The following is a 20,340-nucleotide window of genomic DNA, read 5'->3' on the forward strand; positions in this document are numbered from 1 at the left end:
TTGCTACATGCTAATATTAGCATACAAACTCACAATAGCAGAGATAACTGATATTAAACAGGTATAATGAGAAACATTTAGGTTGCGTGTTAGCATGCTAACATGTGCTAATTGGCATTCGATATTAGCTTGGCGGGTATTACAGTACTAGGTGAGTTTAAAATTTGGCACTGAGCATACACTCTCGTGATTGGCAATTTTAATGAAAGTGATACCAGTCCACAACAGAATTTAATGAGTAATTCTTATACACACACTCAAACTCTCCATCAACTTTCATTCAATCAAATTAATAGTTTTATGAGTCAACCGCATACATTTATATGTCAAGAGTAGAATAAGACACAAAGCTCCATCCCCTTATGGTTCCAATTACCCATCACATGACCTGTGTATCCATCCTCCTTCATTGCCTTGTGGCCCAGTTTTTGCTTTAACCCCCATTTCCGCTTCAAAAGAGGACGCATATGCAGCGCGTGATTAGCTTCTTAGCACAAAGTTTCTACTGTTTTACCTTCAATGAAAGGAGCTCTTGTCCCACCCCGTTCTGAAGGAGCCAAATCAACAGTCCCCTGGTTCCCTTAGACTCTTTGAAGAGCTGGAGTGACAGAATGCTTCAGGACTTGTACAGTGCTGATGCCAAAAGTGGCAGGAAAGGGTCAAATATCAATCAGCATCCTAAGGAATCTTTTCAGAGATTTCAGAAGATATGTGTGGTAATTATAGGACACTTTTACAACTTATTGTGTGAATGTACATGGGAAACACACTGGGAAAAGAAGCCAAAGGGATGTCAGGACCCAATGAGAACAGAGGAAGCAAATAAGAATAAGGTGACTCTCACTGTAAATTAAATGAGGACGTTTTTCTAATTCTTGTTTGACTATGGCTACATGTATTGCTCTTTTTATTCCAAAGAAGTAAATGAAGAAACACCAGTTTAACAACCATACACATTTTGGCAATCAAAGTAGCTAAAAACAAACTAAAAAACACAAAAATACCTTACAGTTGGTGATGTTTTTGCAGCTTTTCAGGCCCTTCTTTACAAAAATGCTCTATACGCCTGTAAAAACAGGCAAGGACCAGTCAGACAAAAATTGCAACTTCATAGGTATACAATATCATGGATTTAGGTATATGCAGTTGTTTCCACAGTGGTATTATGGTAGTATTGTACAATTCTTTTTGTCTGATTGTTTATGGGACGCGATTATGACAAATGGAGGGAACATGAAGGTTACAGATTTCCTCTGCAGCCATAATGCCGTATAATTACACTCTGCGTCATGCAGTTAAGTGTTACACAAACAATAACATCAACAGAGAACAATTACAAAGCCAATGTAAACTTTATAGAAGAAAATTACTCATATGGCAGGTTTCCTTCAGAGCCCAAAATAAGCAACAAAGAAAAACAAAAAAAAGCAAATACAACATGAAAGCCAGTTCATTGACACCAAGAAAAACAGAAGAACCTAAAAGTTCATATAAGCACAGCTTACAAAGATAATAAAAAAAGTACACAATGTATACAAGTAAAAATGTTTGAAAAAAATAATCAAAGAAATGCGTTGTACCTCAATAAAAAGACAAAAAGACATTTTGTGAATGTGGTATCCTTCAGCTCAAACTATGGCAGATTAACATCAATTTCTGCTTACTTTTCCATCCATTATAGTTCAAAAATCTGTATATGAGCTACTTTGAAAACAACAATCAACTAAAAACTGAAATAAAACTGGCTTGTACCAGTTTAGGTATGAAACATTTGAAATAAGCATTGGCTGTACGATCAGAGAAACATAGCTTCTGTTGCTTAAACTGATCCACAGTTGAGGCACATTTTACACACAAGGCAAAGTACCATTTAGTTTCACCCAATTTTCACTTATTTTACCCAAAAGCAAAGAAATTGCAACATTTAATTTAATTAAGCATGAATCTGCTGGTTTCAGATTATGTAATCCTTGAGGAATAAAATATGCCAGACAAGATGTTTTCTTCACTCTTTATCTTGATGGCATCTATGGGAAATGAGAATAATCTAAAGGTGACGATGACCTAATGTTTTGGGTAGACTGAGAGAGCACAAAGACTCATGACATAATACGTCTCTAGATTTATCAGTAAAAACTGTGCTTAGAGTGACTGTTTTGACAACGTTCAAATTAACAAAGAGGACTGCAGAATGCTTTCTGTAACAAAGCATAAAAAACTGAAAAAGTTCCTTAATTATAGAGAAAACTTGTGAATTTAAAGTGATTTATAAGAATGACATGAAGAGAGGAAACAGGAGGGTTTGGGGTTTAATTTTGGGTTTAGTGGTTTTGCTGACTGAATAAAACATACAGTAAGAGCACATTCTGGTGATTGTGGTGAGATAGCACTAGTAAGAAAGAGGTTACAAAAAATATTTGTAAAACGTTTTTGGAGAAAGATCAAAGATTCGTGACTGAACAAGCCATCACTGAAAGATGTAAAATTCAAAAATGCTATATTTGTTTATGATAAAGCACTGAAACCAACAGTAACAAATAGAAATTCAATTCCACTCCCAATGAAAATAAAGTTTTAAAAACTTGTTAACATGTCTACACGATGTTCAGGACACATTATTTGCTAAATCTGCCATAAATACTATGTCTGAAAAATGTCACTTCAAATCTACAGAGCACCACCTACAGTCTCAGAAAGGTGAAGTCAGACATCCTGTATGTTCTACATCAAAGATGGGAAGATCTTATGGGAAGAGATATATGTGTCTGGCTGGATCATGTAACCCTGCCGGTGTTCAATTGAACTGGTTAAGGTTAGGCTGTCATCTGTTGGCTGGTGGAGATGTGGGTGGAGCCAGATAAGCATACTCACAGATACCCTTCGGTTAATAAGGTATCATACCGCAGACATTTTAAGGCCATGAGAAGCTTTTTTTTTAATGACAGAAACTTAAAAATGTGGAATTTGAAGGAGCACAGATGAATTTTTAGAGGATTAATGACTTGTAAGTATGAAAGACAAAGCCTTAATATAACATTGTGAACATTGTAACACTCGGTTTATTTTTATTGTAGGATAATATTTCTAGTTATTTGGAGGTTGAAGGGGAAAAAACATTTTTCTAGTTCTATTTCCTGCTGTATTTTTAGGTCCTTTGAAAAATCTCACTGTAGCTTTAAAACTTTTAGTCATAACTATTAGTACTTAAAAAGGCTTGCATCTGCAAATAATAAAGCTGGGAATGGGACTGAAGATTATTAAGTACAGAGCAGCTTTGTTATAGAAATGCATTCCTGCGTGTTGGTCCCCCCAAGTAAAAAAGGACAAACAAAAGAATAGCTTGCAATCATCAGAGCACCTAGTCCTCTACTAACCTCTAGTACCTGTGGAGAGCGTACATGAAAATAGCTGTTTTTCTGGAACCTGCTGTTTAAAGTACAGTTTAGCAATCCATATATAAACATAGTGGTGGACACAATGCTGGGGAATAAAGATGAATTAATGTAATCAGATAATGTCTTCGAGCCACTGCTCACACAGTTGTGTCCGGCTTAGCCACAGGTTGTGGTATGAGGTTGATACATAATGGTTACACAAAAAAGGATTCTTGAAGTGTAATACAATCCTGTATAGAGAATTATTATAATACACCTCACCAATATGACACAATTGCACCCCTGGTTTAAAAGTTTATTGCTCTTGACTGGTCCTGAACTCACAGCACACCTGTTATTCCTTGTTAGAAAACTATGTGGTGGTTAACCTTCAAACAAATTGATTTCAGTCTTTAGTCTGTAAAATCCATTACAAACTTTGTGCAATCTGTTGTAAAAAAAACACTTACTTCACTACCTGTGGTGGCATAATGGCTGTCTTTTGCTGGGGTGTTTTACTTTCAGGTGTATCCAAGGTACCCTCCTTGCCTTTCTTCCTGGGTGGCTTTTTTATGGGAGTTTTCTTTGGTGTAGCATCAGACAGGTCCCCTGTCCTGGAGCCGTTCAAGTCCTGCTTCTCCGGGCTCTTGGCTTCAGGGGTCCCAAAATTGTTGGTTACAGGAGCCACCATCTTCTGGAGGCTGCTCGAGGTGGGCAACATGGGCTTGGTGGAACCCTGCTGGCTAAGTCCACCTGAGGTGGTCCTCTTGGCTTTCTGTGGGGGTGTTGGCTTCTCCCGGTTTCCTTTGGGTGGAGATAGACCATTGGTCTTTGTTAGTCCTGTCCCTTCATTCCTGTTGATGCTTTGGGTTTTCTCCTTGAGCTGAGCAGCTAGTAGCGTAGCAGCCTCAGAGTTCATATGAGGATGAATGACCTTTGGGCTTTTGGGTGGCTCCTTAGGGGCCTGCTTTGGATTGTCAACACTCTTCTTATCAGGTGAGGAGCTGTGGAAGCCACTAATCTTCTTGAGGGCATTCTGAACAACACCATTGATGTGCTCCATATGACTTGGGCTGCTGTGCTCATCCCCTGACTTCTTACCTCGCAGAGGTTTGTGTTTGCCTGGGGAGCCATTGGCATCTGTCTCCTTCCCCTCCTGTTTCTTCTGATAGTCTCGACTCTTTTCCTTCATTTTCTGCTGCTCCTCACTCTTGGAAGAGCCATCACTGGAGCTCCTATTTTTCTCTTTGGACAATGCATGTGCCTTAATTCCCCCTTGCTGCTCTGGCTGTGGGGGCCCTGTCGTATTACCATGTATCCATGACACTTTGGGCTTTGTGGATGGGTCTGGTGGGCGTGGTTTGGGCTTGCCAGGTGAAGGTGGTGGCTTTCCATTACGCTTGGCTTCCAGTGTAGGAGTGCCATCCCAGTCTTTGCCACTGCCCTCATCCTCCTTAGACTGCTTGGAGAGGCGGTTAATGCAAGCATACTGCCGGAGTAATGCAGGTGTCGATTCAGAGCCGCTGTTGGAACCTTCGCTATCAGAGGACTTGAGTGGTGTCTGCTCACTGCTGTCTGGTTTGGTTACACTCGTGTCTTTCAGTGTGGTGTACTGGCCTGCATCTTTTTCATAAGGGTCCTCTTCTGGCTTTTCTGCAGCAGGGCTAGGGCTCTGCTTTTCCTTGCTTTCATTCATAGATTCTGTCAGTCATTTGTAGAGGAATAGTAAAGGATATTGTTAGTTTGATGCACATTCAGATTTCACTTATAAAGCCTTACATGGTCTATCATGGTATATTCTGGCAATTAATCAGCCATAAGCAATTTGTAATAATAAAACAGAATAGTGTGATAGTAGAGAATAAAATACGGACATTAAATATATGTAGCTTTTAAAGTCACAATATGATTGTTACTTCTATAAGGATACCTTCTTTATCAACAGAAAATAACTAACAAATGTTATGTTAACCTTGATATCTTCATTACTTAATTTGATAATGCAAACTAAAACTTTGGCACCATCAGTCAACAGTACAAAAAAATCCACATAAACAAAGACCGATTCACAATGTCATACTTCTAGAATAGCAAATGATGGAATGGGTGTTTTCCATCACACTTTAAGGAGTTAGTCATAGTACGGATAAGTGCCTTATGCTGAGTAGACCATTCTATTTCCTGTTTATACGTTCCTTGTCCACAAAGCAAAACCTGGACCGAGATGGCATATGATTAGAAACTAGTTATCCCCATAATGAGATTTGCAGAAATGCATGAGTCACTGCACGGTTACACCAGCGAGCCTGACCTCTTTAGAAACATGTACTGCTCTGTCTGTGTGAATGCGTATGAAGGCCCCTTGTGCCAAAGACAAATTGAGGATTTATGTGCGTCATTCCAGATAACCAAACTGTTTATATATTCATGTGATGACTAACCTTCATGTGGAACACTGTAAACTGGCCCCTCATCTCCGCTCTCAAACGAGGAGAAGGACTCCTGGGACGACCAGGAGGAGGGGGACGGCTGCTCAGCCACAGAGGGGGGCTCGATGAAGCTGCAGTTGAAGGTGTTCTCTGGGTCGTGGTGGGCTACTGAGAACGGAAAACAAATGCAGAAGCCAAAAGGTCATTTAGAGGGTTTTGGACTGTGTTACAAGAACAACAGTCTGTTCTCACTCAATCTCAAAGCAGAATGGTAGAAAGCATTGGTTTATGTGAGCCCTGTGGAAGAAAAATATATATATTGGTTTTTCATGTGAATAAACACAGGCTTCAACATTATGGGATTTTAAAAGGGAAAACTGATATTTTAATAAAGCTCTCCAGTATTTTCACATTTTGATGGTTTTTCGACAAACTTCCACTGCTGAATGGATTCAACTTTTCCCCAAAAACTTCATGATTAGTGAGGGTAATGATATACAATAAAAGCAGACCATTCTATCTACAAAATGCCTGATCAGTTCGAGGATTAACAATATTTCTTTTGGTGGGCTGACAGCTCTACTTACTGAAACTATAAACAATCAAGCTATAAGGAAAAAACGACTGACACGTTAACCCTCACATAAGAAAGCAAAAAGAAACCGGTAGCCTGTATAATAAGCATATGTCAGAAAATATGATTAATTTCCTTTAAAATTCACTGAGATGTAACAATTGCAAATAAGCATGTCATTACAACAGCCACAAAAAGTACAGGGAAATATCTGATACGCTGTTTAAAACCTAAACAAGTTTTTTAATGTCAGACAATGGTCGTTCCTAGAATTTTGGTGTTCCGCAAATTACTTTCCTCCACTGAATCATCTTTTTCAACTTTATGTGGGCCAAATGAAGCTTCTTCTCACTATTTTCCCCATGATATCTTCATCGTCCCTTCCCCCACCGGACACTGCAGCATTCTGCTGACCCTCCACTCTCAGGACAGCTGTGGTTTCTGAGGCATACTTGGGGTTAATCTTCCCATCTGGTGTGAACAGTGCAGTTCTGGATTAAACTGCACTGGGCGTTAACTCGACATGACCAACCACATCAGATGCTCCTGTTTACATCCCAGATGACACATGAGTCGATTTGTTTGTTTAAACCTGAGATAAACCTTCTGTGGAAGGAATCCTCTGACTATACCAAGACCATGTCCAGCAACAACCTATAGTCTCTTAGCTGTTGTTTGACTATCACAAAAACGTGCTATATTACGAGACCCACAGCTGGATATTTGCAATCTCTTTGGCTTCACGAAACAGCATTAGGTGAAAAACTGACTTGACATTTCAACTGTGAAACTTAATTATAGGTTGCTTGTATAACTCAGATTTCACGCAGCCTTTTAAATTCCCATTGCGACTCCTATTGGTTTTCCATGCAGTAATAATATTTTTGTCATTCAAAGTCTGCAAAAACTTCTACACTGAATTTCATGAAACTTGGGTGTTAAAACATGGGCAGAGGAAAAATTCTTTAGCTTTAGGATCCAAATAATTTCCTTCCTTGTAAATTAGGATACTGGTCCAGGCAGATGATAAGTTCTCCAAGTTTCCATCACATATAAATGATGCAAAACAATAAAAATCTTCTCACCAAAACACTTAAATATTCTAAATTTACATTTTGTCGATGATCTGTTTAGAAGTTTCTCTCATCAGAAAGTGTAAACCAAACATGTCTGGTTGATTTTCATGATAAACCAGTCTGATGTTTAGTCTGCTGCTTCCTGTGAACATCCATCTAGTTCACAACATGTTACTTGGAGCTTAATATCTTTTACTTGTAATATTTTCCCCACTAAACATATTTTTTATACATTACTAAAGTAGCTAACTCAGGTGGACAGTATATTTGAGTCCTTACTCTAAAAAAATGACTCATTCGATTCATTTTTATTTTTTTCTCTGATTTATGCGAATTTATTTCTTTTCAAATATTTTCTTACATTTTGCCAGATGACATACATTATACCTGTTGGCTAAATATTTGAGGTGTTGCACATTCTTAAAAAAATGTCAAACATCATTACAACAGGCAAGTGCAGATGTGTGAAAAGGGGCAGAAACAGAGCAAAAATAAGAAATACTTTTGCATGAAGAGGGGACTTTCACCAAAAGGCTCCTACTTCCTGTTTCCAACATGCTTTCTATGCTGTAGTGTAGTCAATGTGAGATTGATGTAAATGCACAAAAAATGATCTGTTCAAGTTTGTGTGGCTGATGTTGATTAATAAGAAGCTACTACAGAGCCCAAGAAAATATTCCACAAGAGGTGAGTATGATTCAAAACATTCTTTGTCTTAACTTAAGAAATACTATAATTTAATGATGTGATAAGAAATAACCAACAGGAGTTCTGTTTGGATTTCTGCCCTTGTGCGGGACCCTCACTGTACAACAGCTGGCAGACAGGCAGAAACTCTGAGGGATTGAGGAATGCAGAGCAGCTAACCTATGCAAAAATCTCAGCCATACTAGTCAACAAACCAACACATGGACATTTACAAGATTACTTCTATATAGTGATGAACAACAACTGCCCTTGAAAGCTGCTACTTTGAGACTGTGGGTCTCGTGGGGCAGCTTGTGCTACAGACTGGACGCCACTGTGATCCCTCTCCTGCATAAAGGCCAACACACAACAGGGTATTATTGACCCATCCCAGCTGCAGAGCTCAAACACCACAGTTGCTCAGTAGGGCTGACAGAGTAAAGAGGCTTGAGAGGTGGGCTACGGCTGGAGTAAGTAATCCAGCCCTGGAAATCAGAGTTTAGACTGGTGGAATAATTTGCCAGAAATAATCAATTATTTATAAATAATTAATAGCTGAAATAGCTTGTGTCAGGACTTCGGGATGCAGACCCTATAACACATACAGTACACTAAATATATAGCCCAATACATCCTTTTTTTACATATAAATATGTTGGTTCACATTATCAACTTTTAGCCTATTTTTCTAGACTTTTCAACATCTAAGATGATGATTTTATAAGGGATTTCAGAGTGTGAGAAAGTTTTCTTCCTAATTTATTACCTAATTCAAAACTGAATGTTGCTGCAAATGCATTTGCTCTCCCGAGCCAACTTCCCCTCAATGAATATGAAAGAAAAAAGCAGATGGTGCTGCCCTTGCATTGATTCAAGAGGCAACATTTGAACACAGAAGATGCAAGGAATGCCGGACAGACGTGAATATGCAGGGCGTGGAGTAAATATGCTTAGAGCGGAATGCTAAACTACAAGCAAACAGTCTTAATGCTGCCAAGAGGGGAATAGGTGACAAGTGTTTCTGTAGCTATTACTCTGAGGCTAAATATGCTAAAAGCAAATGTTATCCTCTGTCCCCTAATTAATCCTCGACCCCAATTCCTTCTTCAGTTTTGTCTTGCCACATGTGTTGCCACTGACCTTAGTGTGGATAAATCACAGCTCTGACACTAACTTGGGTAAATTTGACCACTTCCTGTTTCCAACCCCATTGGGCCCCCTCTGGAATGTGTGTGTGCAGGACTGTGTAGCTCTAGACAGACTTAGAGTTTCTAAATGCTGGCAGATCCTGCTTCTGTGGGCAGTCCAACAGAAAGCAGAGCAGCAGAAATTTGTATAGGACAAACGAGGGAGAAGAAAAGAGACAATGACCATTAGCAATAGGTTAAACTTGGTTATAGTGGAATGCTTTATTGTGTGAATTTTGATCGGTAAAAGTCAGGAGAATTCTTTATTTGCAGTCTCCACACATTCCCATGTCTTTATGTACAACAGTGCGATCTGTCATTTATTTAAACTCTAATTGTATTTTAGAGAAGTTGGAGCTTACATAATTGCCTGGAAAACTGAGATGCTTCTCACTGAAAAGAAATGGGGTCGTCATGTTTTTGCTCCTTTCACACCACATTGACACTGAAAGACCTCGTTCAAAACATTGACTTGCAATTCTTAGCCATGCTCAAGCTTAAACCACATTATAGGGTGCTCTGTGTCACTAAGCGGTAAGTTGTTCATTCAACCTTTAAAATGTTGGAAAAGAGTGTGAAGTTCCCAGAATCCAAGTATCATTGTATGTACGTCTTAAGATTGTGTCACAAAATCCAAAAATCTTCACATTCGAGAGTATATACAGGGAACTTTTCACTTTTACTCATATAACATGAATGATGATCATTTTCTCTCTGTGGGAATTTCTTTATCTTGCAACAAAGTGTGGATCTGCTTCCTCAAACATTGGATTTTTTTAAAGGAAATTCAGATAATGAACTTTGCATTCACAAACACACTTTGAACTCTGAACAAAACAGCTGCGACAAACTGTTTGTGATGGGGTTTAAAAGATCAGCATATCTCCTCTGTCTACACTAAAAAAAAACTGCGGTCACACACAGATCTGTCACACACACCACGAGACCTCCGCATGGAGCAGCGGAGCTGCAGCGTCCACCCAAACAGTGCAGCCTTTGATAATACGTCACTCACCACCAGACGACCCCCGCCCCCAACAACCACTTGCCTTCTTTTAATAACACAGCCTGCTTCTCAGTACAAGAACGATTTTCTTGGGGAAGAGGGCAATGGAAAAGGGTAGAGAAAATGGGGGTTGGGGGGCTGGACCAAGTTTAGGGTTGTAATAATATGAACACATGGCATTTCAGAGTGCCAAGAATAATAATGAGCTCTAAAACCAGTGCATTCCTTTCAAATGAAACCCCATCCTTGCCTGGCAGTCACCATGGACTTTTCAACCCTATTCATCATCTATGCAGCAGACTGAGGTAGAATTGAAAAAAAAACAAACAAAGATGCTCACATCAATTGCCATTCTTTGTTATGACTGTCTCGGTGTTAAACTGGAAGCATTCAAAAGTTTTAATTTGGCAGTAAACATCCTGTAAGTCAAAGTATGACTGTCGTTATTGAAGCTTAATGAAGTATGAAGACCAAAGACTGAGATTATATAAAACACAGCTTCAAACACGGCTGTGGTGGGATATGAGAAAAAGATTTGGGGCTTACCAACGACTTTGGGCAGTTTCTGTCGCCTCAGTGGAATACGGGGAAGTTTGGTGCTGATTCTGCTGAATCGTCCACACAAGATCCGTTTGGCCTTTTTGCTGTTGGTAGAGTTGTCTTGGTTAGCATCGAAAAGGGATGACGCCACGGAAATCAAAATGAATCATTCAAAGGGGGCATTTAAAACCTGGCCCTCTGCCTCTTTGGAGGGCTCAAGGGCTGCTCGTTTTCTATTCATACAGTAATGTCAATATATAAAAGAGTACTCAGAATACAGTTCATATATATTAATTTACTTTCAAAACCTGATGAACCTGAAAAGGAAAAGGTCTGTATTTTTCTCATTTTCCATTACAAGTCCTATCTGTCACTCACTTGTGGTTGTCCTTGTGTCGACAGAGGCAGCAGCAGCACAGTAGTGAAAGGAGGACAATCAATAAAAAAGAGACCAGGGAACCAGCTGCGATCACACCCATCCGCTGGTTGGGCTCTGAAAGATAAAATGCAGGGAATACTGGGTGTGCCACGTTGGTGAGAGAATGCCACTTTCAAATAATAACTTTCTTTGTCATAGCTAACTCTGAAAACTGTGGCATTTGGTGAAGTTTTAACATTTTTAGAAAACTACATTCATTATGGCCAGAGTACAGGGACCTGTTAAAGTACTACATTTATGATTGTTGTTCATGTGATGGCTTTCCTAATACAGATAGACCCTGGTGTTGCGTAAATCCTCCCAAAAGACATGAACACCACTTACCCTTTCATTGTAGATTTCCTGCAATCTGCTTCCTCCTCTCACCCACTCTTTACTAAATGCCTGTCATCATAAGCCATCTATGATTTATTGGCACCCCTCCTTCTTCAAGTGGGATACACCCCAAAGATAATAAGTACTATATTGCATAAGTATGGACATCATTTTGCAATATCAGGGACAGAACAAAAGGAGAACTTAACTTTTCAGTTAAGGGGTAACTGGATGTGACCCTTATATCTTTCTGCTGTCATATAAATCGGAGATGGATTGTTGGGCAGTTCGGGCATGGTATGCAGAATTTGGATGGGGGTGATGTGGGGGTGATGTAAGGGTGAAAAGGTGTCACCATCCATTATGTCCACTGGCCAAAATCCTTGTTATCTGGTACACACTGACATTCTCCATGTCTGCCTTCAATAATCTCCTTTCAAATCATGATTTATTTTTTCTTTCACTTCCATTTCTCCATCCCCCTTTTCATTTCTTCTTCCTCTCTTCCTGTCCCTCTACTCTGGCAGGACAGGAAGAGAGCCAACAAACACAGCCATAAAAAGGACACCGGTCTTACTCTGGAAATGCTATCAAGGGCTCTGAGTCTCCCACTACACACATCGACCTAAGAGATATGTTTGTTATTACTCAGTGTGCACCAACTGTTAGACAATTAATAAAAAGCAAGCTTTAGAGTCATTCTGGACAAACACTTTGAATTATTTCAGTGTGTGCAGTATATAAAGTACAACTTTGTTTTTTTTTTTATCATAGAAAAATAAAAAAGAAAGACCACTAGTTTCCAAAGATAAACTAACTGCAAAATATGAGATTGCTCTTATAAAACTAAGGTTTTCTTACGGAGATGGCAGGCACCAGACACAGGATCACAGTTCTTGTCATGACAGGAGCAGGTTTGGTTGCAGTTGACTCCATACTGGCCAGGTTGACAGGTCATGTTGCAGCTTAAGTAGGGACGAGAGACAAAAAAAACATCTGTCTAATGTTCATTCCAAGTAACAGATGCTCAAAATGGGACAAAGGAAAGAAAACAGATAGTACGCCAAGGCGTTTGTTCCAGCTTATTTTCTGTAATGAATTTGTAAGAATTTTACCATTCTATCTCAAGTGTATCTTTTATCAACACAAATATGTCTCAAAACATGTGCTGAATCCTTCAGTTCCCGGGACATATGTGTAACAAATGTACTATGAAAGCCATCAACCCTTTTCACAGTGTACTGTAAAGCTGCCAATGTCATAAACATGTGTTTTTCTGGCTATGAAGTGTCTTATGACTTACTAGGTGCCATAAAAGCCTGGGTCACACAGGCACTCTCCAGTGACAACATGACAGATGCCATTAAAACAGTGACTGCAGTTGTTCTCGCAGTTCTCGCCGTATGTGCCGTTGGGGCAACGCACCTCACACCTATGAAATACAGAAGGAATGCCATGATTACAGTTATTTTCAACATTAGCGGTATGAGTACTGGACATAAGACGAAAACAGACAAAGGCAGACCAAACAACAAAATGAGCATTTGTTTTCATGGCTTACCTGTCCCCAATCCATCCAGGGTTACAGTGAGAACACTTGCCATGAATGGGGTCACAGTGGTGGCCGTCCTTACAGGTGGGACAAACTTCCTGGCAGTTTTCGCCAAAGAAGCCTTTGGAGCAGAGCTGATCACAGCGTGTGCCATTCCAGCCTCTATCACAGGTGATGCAACGCCCCTCCGTCACCTTACAGGGCTGCTGGCCTTTGCAGTGCCCACATCTGGTGGCATCCAATAAAAACAGAATGAAGGTAATTTATCTTGTTCAATCTCTTTCTCATCCACAGGTAGTGTTTTAAGGATCAATACCTCTTGCTCATTCTTGCTCTCACAGACATTTAAAGAGTGCGATAAACAACATGGAACGCATGCTGTGCTCTTTTTAGCAATTGTATTGTGTGACGCAGTCCATGGAAGGTAAAGCATTTAACCTGAATTGCTTTTACATACTGGCTGACGATTATGGGATAATGTGAAGACCAGCTCCCCAATCTCACTTTATTTTACCCCATTAAGTAACATGTTCAGAAATTTTAAGGGTAGCAATAACAATTCTTATTTCCTATCACAACCACAAAACCGTACTATAACATGTATCAGATGAGGAAATTGAAATGTAAGCATCTGTAAAACTGCATGTTTCCTGTGCTTTTGAAATGGTAGATTTTCTCTCTGCCAAGCTTTTTCTTTCCCCACCTGTTCCTGCAGTTTTGACCATAGAATCCAGCAGGACATGGTTCCCTGCAGAACTTCCCACGATACCCTGGCGTGCAGGTACACGAGCCATCAGCCTGGTTGCACTTGCCGTGGACGCACTGGCAATATCGTTCACATCTTGGACCCCACAGCCTCTCCCGGCACTGGCAGCGTCCAGTGAACTGGTCGCATGGTGAATTGTTACAGTTACACTGGATTGCGCAGTTCCTCCCCGTCCAGCCAGGATTACACAGACACCGCCCCGTCATCGGATCGCAGACGGAGTTAATGCTGCAGTAGCAGATGTTGTTGCACTGAGGACCCCAGACACTGGGGTGACATGTGCATTTTCCTGTGTCTTGGTCACACTTGCCCTTTTGGCATAGACATGCATTCTCGCAGTTAGGACCCCAACGATTGTGGTTGCAGGTACACTCGCCGGTCAGGTCATCACACTGGCCATTGGGGTAACAATGACACTTCCCCTTGCAGTCAGGGCCCCAGAACTGGGCAGGACACTCTGTTAAAAGACAGTGTAATCAGGAAATGTGAAAAGTCTTGTCAAATATCCTAAAACAAAAGTAAGAATTACACTTAGATTATGGACTTGGATACAGTTATACTTTGAACTACAAGGAAAACACAACATATAAACGACAACAATGCTAACATAGTGATGCTTGCAAGTTTGTCTAATAGAAACACATGAAGTTACAACAACTTCTTAACACCATGTTGTGTTTTCAGAGCACATAATTTGCAGAAAGAGCAGGACTGAAACTGACAAGGCTCTACTCCACTGACTCGCTGACCAGTTTGACAAGTCTCTCTGTGTTTCACAGCCTCTCTGAAAGGGCTGGATATTGATTCATGCAGCGAAAAATTCAAGTGAACCTTTTCAGGCTACTATGGGTAGCCTAAACTGTATATTTGTCTTAACCGAACCAACAGTTTTTACAGCCTGAACTGATAGAAAATAAGAGTAAGAACGGAAAGACGATCCACTCAGGAATCAAACTAGTGTTTTCATGTTAAAAGCCTTACCCAAATCTAATGAAACAGACCGAGAATAAACATTATATGCCCCCAAAAGTGGATCATTGAATACTCCCCAAGGACAGTTGTGTGTGTCACTATGATAAAGCTGCAAACTGACTGTATATGTGATGCCCAAAGCAGTCACATTTCATTCATATCTGTGAGATCATATTGGACATTTTGCAAGTTTTATTTTTTGCTGTAGCCACAAAATGCATGTTAAGCATATGTTAGCATGCTTTTACTAAATGTACCTAAACAAAAAAAAAACAATTAATGCTGATGCTAAAATCATTTTACAGTCATAATAAAAGGATGATATGGGATTAAAAAAAAGGGTCACTGAGGTTGGTGAAGTATGTGTTCATGGGAACAATCTACTGACACAAATTTATGCCATTTTACCAAAAAATGCAAAAGATAAGCCAAATGTTTAGCAAAGCCAATGAGGCTCATTCACTGAGCAGCATGGACGTCAGATCATAATTTCATGGCAGCTCCTTCAACAGTAAAAAAAAAATAAAATCTAAAATAAAGTGCTGGATGAACCAATCCCACGGACTTTGAACCTACTGTGACTATAAGTAGCTACTATCTGCCCTTTAAGACTTTAGTTTCCATTCTTTTGACCTTTACGTGCCAAATCAAAAGACTAATCATAGACATGTCGGACATTAAAAAAATAATAATTCAATTGAAAACATAAATAAAAGTGTTGTATAAAATCACTTACTAGTGTCACAGCTGGCTCCAAAGTATCCATGACGACAGCGACATTCATTAGGCCTGACACACACCTCATTTTCCTTGCAGGTAAAGTTGCCCTCACAGAGAGCTGGTGTTAAAAGGAACAGGCCATTTTTTTCAGTTAGCTTACACAATGTGATAAATGTGATAAATGTGAGCACTATTGTACATACGTGTCAGGCATTCATCCCCTAGCTGCCCCCATCCACTGCAGCACACCAATCCTGATGACCTGGAAAAAAAAGTGATCGACACAGAATGAGAGAGGAAAGATGGAGCTCTGCACGAAAATGAAGTAAAACAAATGCAAATCAAAGAGGTAGCATCCACACCCAGCTCACACCTGCTTGATCTCTCAGTTCTTATTGATGTGGCCTACGTCAAACTCTGCAAACGTACACAGAGTATCACAGTACATGGTGCCAATGCTCAGTATATTGTTGTACAATTCAGTCTGCTCAAGATGTGCATGCTCCAAATAATCTTTGTATTTTATGAGGATTTTTAGCCCTCCTCTGCCTCTGTGGAAGGAACATTAATATTCAAACACAATATTTTGCACACAGCTTTAGGCTTGACAGGAAAGGACGAATGGGTCTCCTCTTCCTCCCATGCCTGTGACCTCTTTAGGCCTCAGTAACACGTCAGCTTCCCCTAAATTCTTTGAAGATGGCCATTTGCTTTCAGTTAATGCGTACGGAGCACCACTGTGTTTTATCCTGCCAAAACAGGCACGTGTTGAAGATCATGCAGCTAATGTCTGTAATCTTCGCCTCTTCTAATCATAATTCTTCTACAATCATAATTTATTGTAATTACATTACAATTACTGTTTTCTGTAATTAATCTGTAATTTCCTATTTCAATGAACCCCTCATACAGCTGATTCAGAAAGTTTGTTGTTTGTATTTTGGGGGTGTATCGGGTTTTTCTACTCCCAAACCTTTTTAGAAACACTTGAAGCTGGGAAGCAATGAGCGTTAACAGGCATCATAGTCAACTTACACTGTTTTGCCACTCCTGCTAGATTCAGAAGCAGATTTATTTATGTGAGGACACATATTGGAAATTCTGACAAGTAGTGATAAATACTGAACTACTTCCTTCTATTCATATGATTCAAGGCAGAAAGAATAAAACCATTATGAGTACAATAGAAAAAAAATGTGAGTGTTGAGCGGAGAGGTCACTGTAATGAATGCTGAATACAAAAAGGAGGGCAAAATGTCAGACTTTAAGAGCAACAGATACCACTGAATTGTTACTAAATAGCAATTCATTTGTTATCAGATGTCCCCACAAAATGAGCTTTTGAAGAACGGCTCCTGAACACTTTCATTCTGAGCAAACTGGAAAATGCAGCGTGTGGCTTTTTTGATAAGCTGTTTTCACGTGGGTCCAAGTGCTTCACAGGAAATAAAATAAAAAATGTGTGTATCCGTCCTACAGCTTGCAAAGGAGGTCAAGCAACTTGAAAAAACAAAAGATGCATTTAAACAAATTCACTGACATAGAAGCACTTTAATAGAAGTATATTTTTATGAGCTTCAAGGAGCCCTGGATTACGCTTTCATTCTCTGGCCTGCCAAAATCTCAGAATTCATAGACGAGGATCTAACCATCTTGGACTCTGCAGTCACTAATTGTGGACTTGGATGCTGTTCTTGTACACCAGTAGCTGGACATGCACAGGCTCAGTTAAGGATCTTCAAGAATTTTTTTCTTTTGATATTTTAAACACTGAGATGAGGCAGTCTGGACATGGATTCCGTGAATATAAATCTACCATATCAACCATTTTCATTAAAACTACAAACTTTCTACAAAGTTCCCCTAGCTCTCCACAATTAAAACTTTACTTTTAAAAGCGCATGATCGTCAACACTGTGTTATAAAACGGTGCCACGAGTGCTGCCAGCGCCAATAGGAGCGCCCCCTACAGAGCAAATGAACAAGCTGAACCAGATGTAGGCTGCACATCTGTGTAGCTGCCTATTTCAATGGACTCCTCCTGCTGTGGCTACAGGGGGACAGAGACCTTATGTATTTGCAAAAAATAGGTCAACATGGATCTATTGGAAAATTGTGCTGATACGTCCCGTTCATGTAAAGATGTGAGACGTATATTTTATGAGACGTTAAGGACGACGTTTTTCACTCGTGAGAATCGCTATTTGTGCACGAGGCCAACGCTGCAAACAATGTCAGTTTTGACAAGTCATAAGTGCCACCTTTTAGGTTTTATAACACTTTTTGTTTGTTTTTTCGTCAAGCAAGTAGTAAAGCAATTACGCCACTTTTTTTTCTTTCCAAATCTCTAGGAAGTGTTCTAAGAAAATACGCTTACTGGACAGATAAAGTCTGAGGCGGAACATGCACACGCTGAAAACGTGGAATAAAACTATTTTCCTTTGCGGTGACTCTTACCCAGGTACTTTGCACACATTCCTGCCTTTAGGGTTGAGTTCTTGGCTGAAAACGGAGCAAAGGTAAAGACAAACCACCGAAGCAACAACAAAAGAGTTCTTTACTTCCATTGTAAAAGCAGCAGCATCCTTCTAGACGCAGTTTTTATTCCGCATGTCCCGTCTCCAAAGTTATACTGCTGGGACTCCGCTGAACTTTTTACACTCCAATTTCTCTCACACGTATAATCCAGATGTAGGCAATCTACCCTTAAAAGTGAGCTACTAAATCCGTCTTCTTCGGATGTTCTAAAGACTCTAACAACTACTTGAGCCACGGGAGAAACGGACCCGACCACAATAAAGAAAGAAGAAAAAAAGAAAAGGAAAGAAAAGAAAAAAAGAAATCCCAATTCCCAATTCAATCACAGAATTCTTGATGCTCCTGCATTGCGCTGTTCATTCCACGAAGGCTTCTGTAAGAAGACTTGACGCATATGGCTTCACAGTCACAAGTAGAACCAAACATTCGCCAAAATAATTCCCTCAATTCGTCTGGAAATGTGTGAATAGCTGGTAATCTTTGTAGGGGGAGGAAAAGTCATGCAGATGATCTCCGTTTCGCCCTTTTGCTTCCAGGGGAGAAGCGCTTTCTCCGTTACTTTGGTCCTCTCTTGCGCTCTCAGGAGTGGCAAGAGGGAAATTCCTGATTTGTTACTCTATCTTTGGCTTTGTGCGCCATGCCTCCGCCACCAAATTTACATAGGCCTGTGTGCAACACGCTCTGCTCCAATGGCCTCTGTAAAAAACAAAAAAAACAATCAACAAAAAAAAAAAAAAAAAAAAACAGTCCTAGTTTTGTGTGTTAACAAATACGACAGAAAATATGATGAAGAAAAACCTTATTCATGATTAATGGAAATAAATTAAATTAATGGAAGTATTTAGGTATCATCTTAAATTTATTGGAGCAAACAAAAATGATCTAAATAAATTAAAAGGGTAGTCTAGATATGATTTGTAGAGCAGCACAATACTTAAAAACTGTAATTCAAACTCAATTTCAAACCGTTTTTAATTGATGGAAGGGAAAGCGTGTTCCGTCGTGTGGCCCCAGAGTGTGTGGGGGGGTGGGGGGACTACATGTGAGACAACAGCGCCCCCCTCTGGTATCAGAAACGAACTGATGCTGACATGTAGAACCTATCTGCATTAAACCCAGTGAAAGCAGGTGACAGGCATGCTTAATAATGTTCAGTGATTTTACTGGTGTACTGAGACTTCTCATTTCAGGCAAAAGTAACAACAAAACAAAGTAAAAACACTTGATTTCAAATAACAGTCCATCATGGAATATGTAAGCAAAAAAACCCAAAAACACCTTGTAGAAGATAAAAGTGCTTGTTGTGTTCTGCTTAGTCGCATGTTATTTGTGACACAGTTGGATTGTTACACTGAAAAGTGTGTAGATGTGTAAAAAAAAAGGGTTCTGATACAAAAATCTGCAAAAAAAATCTGTCTTTCCTCTGTTGTTGTTTTTTTTTTGGTCTATTGGATCTTTTAACATTTGAATGTCTTTAAGTTCATCATCTCAGACATTCAAGTTGTTTTTTGTTTTCTTCTTCTTACGTTTGATCAAAATCACCAAATCAACTCTCATGTACTGATCACATGACTTCTTTGTGTGAATTCACTGCAAGCATGGCTTCTTGCCACACTTTCCAAGTGAGGGGTGCTTAAACGAACTTGCTGTTTTTTTCCTTTTTGAAATGAGACCCTATCAGAAGTTTAGAAGGAAAAAGAAAATCACTACTTATTGGAGCTGTTTACATCTAAAATAGGTATGAAATGTGACTTTGACAACAAACTTATTCTCTATAAGGTTTGGAACTGCTCACTTAATCAATGACAATGTGTCATTGTGGTTTGAAGCTTGTACCCTCTGCGTAATAAATCTTAAACCTTTAAGTAGCTATTCATTAAAATAGTCTAACAAATGTGGTGTGGTAGAAATATTTTCCTCTGCAATGCAGTAGAGTGGAATCATAAAGCAACAGTACCCCTAGTTCTGTAATTGACTGCATGTACTTCACAACTTTCCAGCATTTTTAAAAAATAAACGATTGCACATTTCATGCTCCTGGCGTCTCTTGTTTTCTCACAATGAAGAAATCAACAAAAACACTAACATTTCAAAACAGAAAACTGAAAGGAATCCCTTTGTCTTGCAAGCTTTTTGCTCTTTGGTCATACACTCCTCCACATTAG

The 20,340-nt window shown here is 39.6% G+C and overlaps 1 protein-coding gene across 1 annotated transcript; it reads right to left on the reverse strand.

The window, feature by feature from the left end:
* Positions 1 to 214: 214 nt before the first annotated feature.
* On the reverse strand, positions 215 to 18,418 carry scarf2 (scavenger receptor class F, member 2). The gene is made up of 11 exons (XM_072387423.1): positions 18,095 to 18,418; positions 15,841 to 15,899; positions 15,654 to 15,755; positions 13,883 to 14,402; positions 13,189 to 13,407; positions 12,931 to 13,059; positions 12,489 to 12,592; positions 11,252 to 11,366; positions 10,880 to 10,977; positions 5,816 to 5,971; positions 215 to 5,075 (listed from the first exon to the last, which is right to left on the reverse strand). Exons 1-11 carry the CDS (start codon positions 18,202 to 18,204, stop codon positions 3,841 to 3,843), a joined length of 2,847 nt encoding a protein of 948 aa, XP_072243524.1. The 5' UTR covers positions 18,205 to 18,418; the 3' UTR covers positions 215 to 3,840.
* Positions 18,419 to 20,340: the final 1,922 nt, after the last annotated feature.

The sequence above is a fragment of the Leuresthes tenuis genome, unplaced genomic scaffold, assembly GCF_036924035.1.
Source record: "Leuresthes tenuis unplaced genomic scaffold, fLeuTen1.0.hap1 SCAF_6, whole genome shotgun sequence".
Lineage (NCBI taxonomy): Eukaryota > Metazoa > Chordata > Actinopteri > Atheriniformes > Atherinopsidae > Leuresthes > Leuresthes tenuis.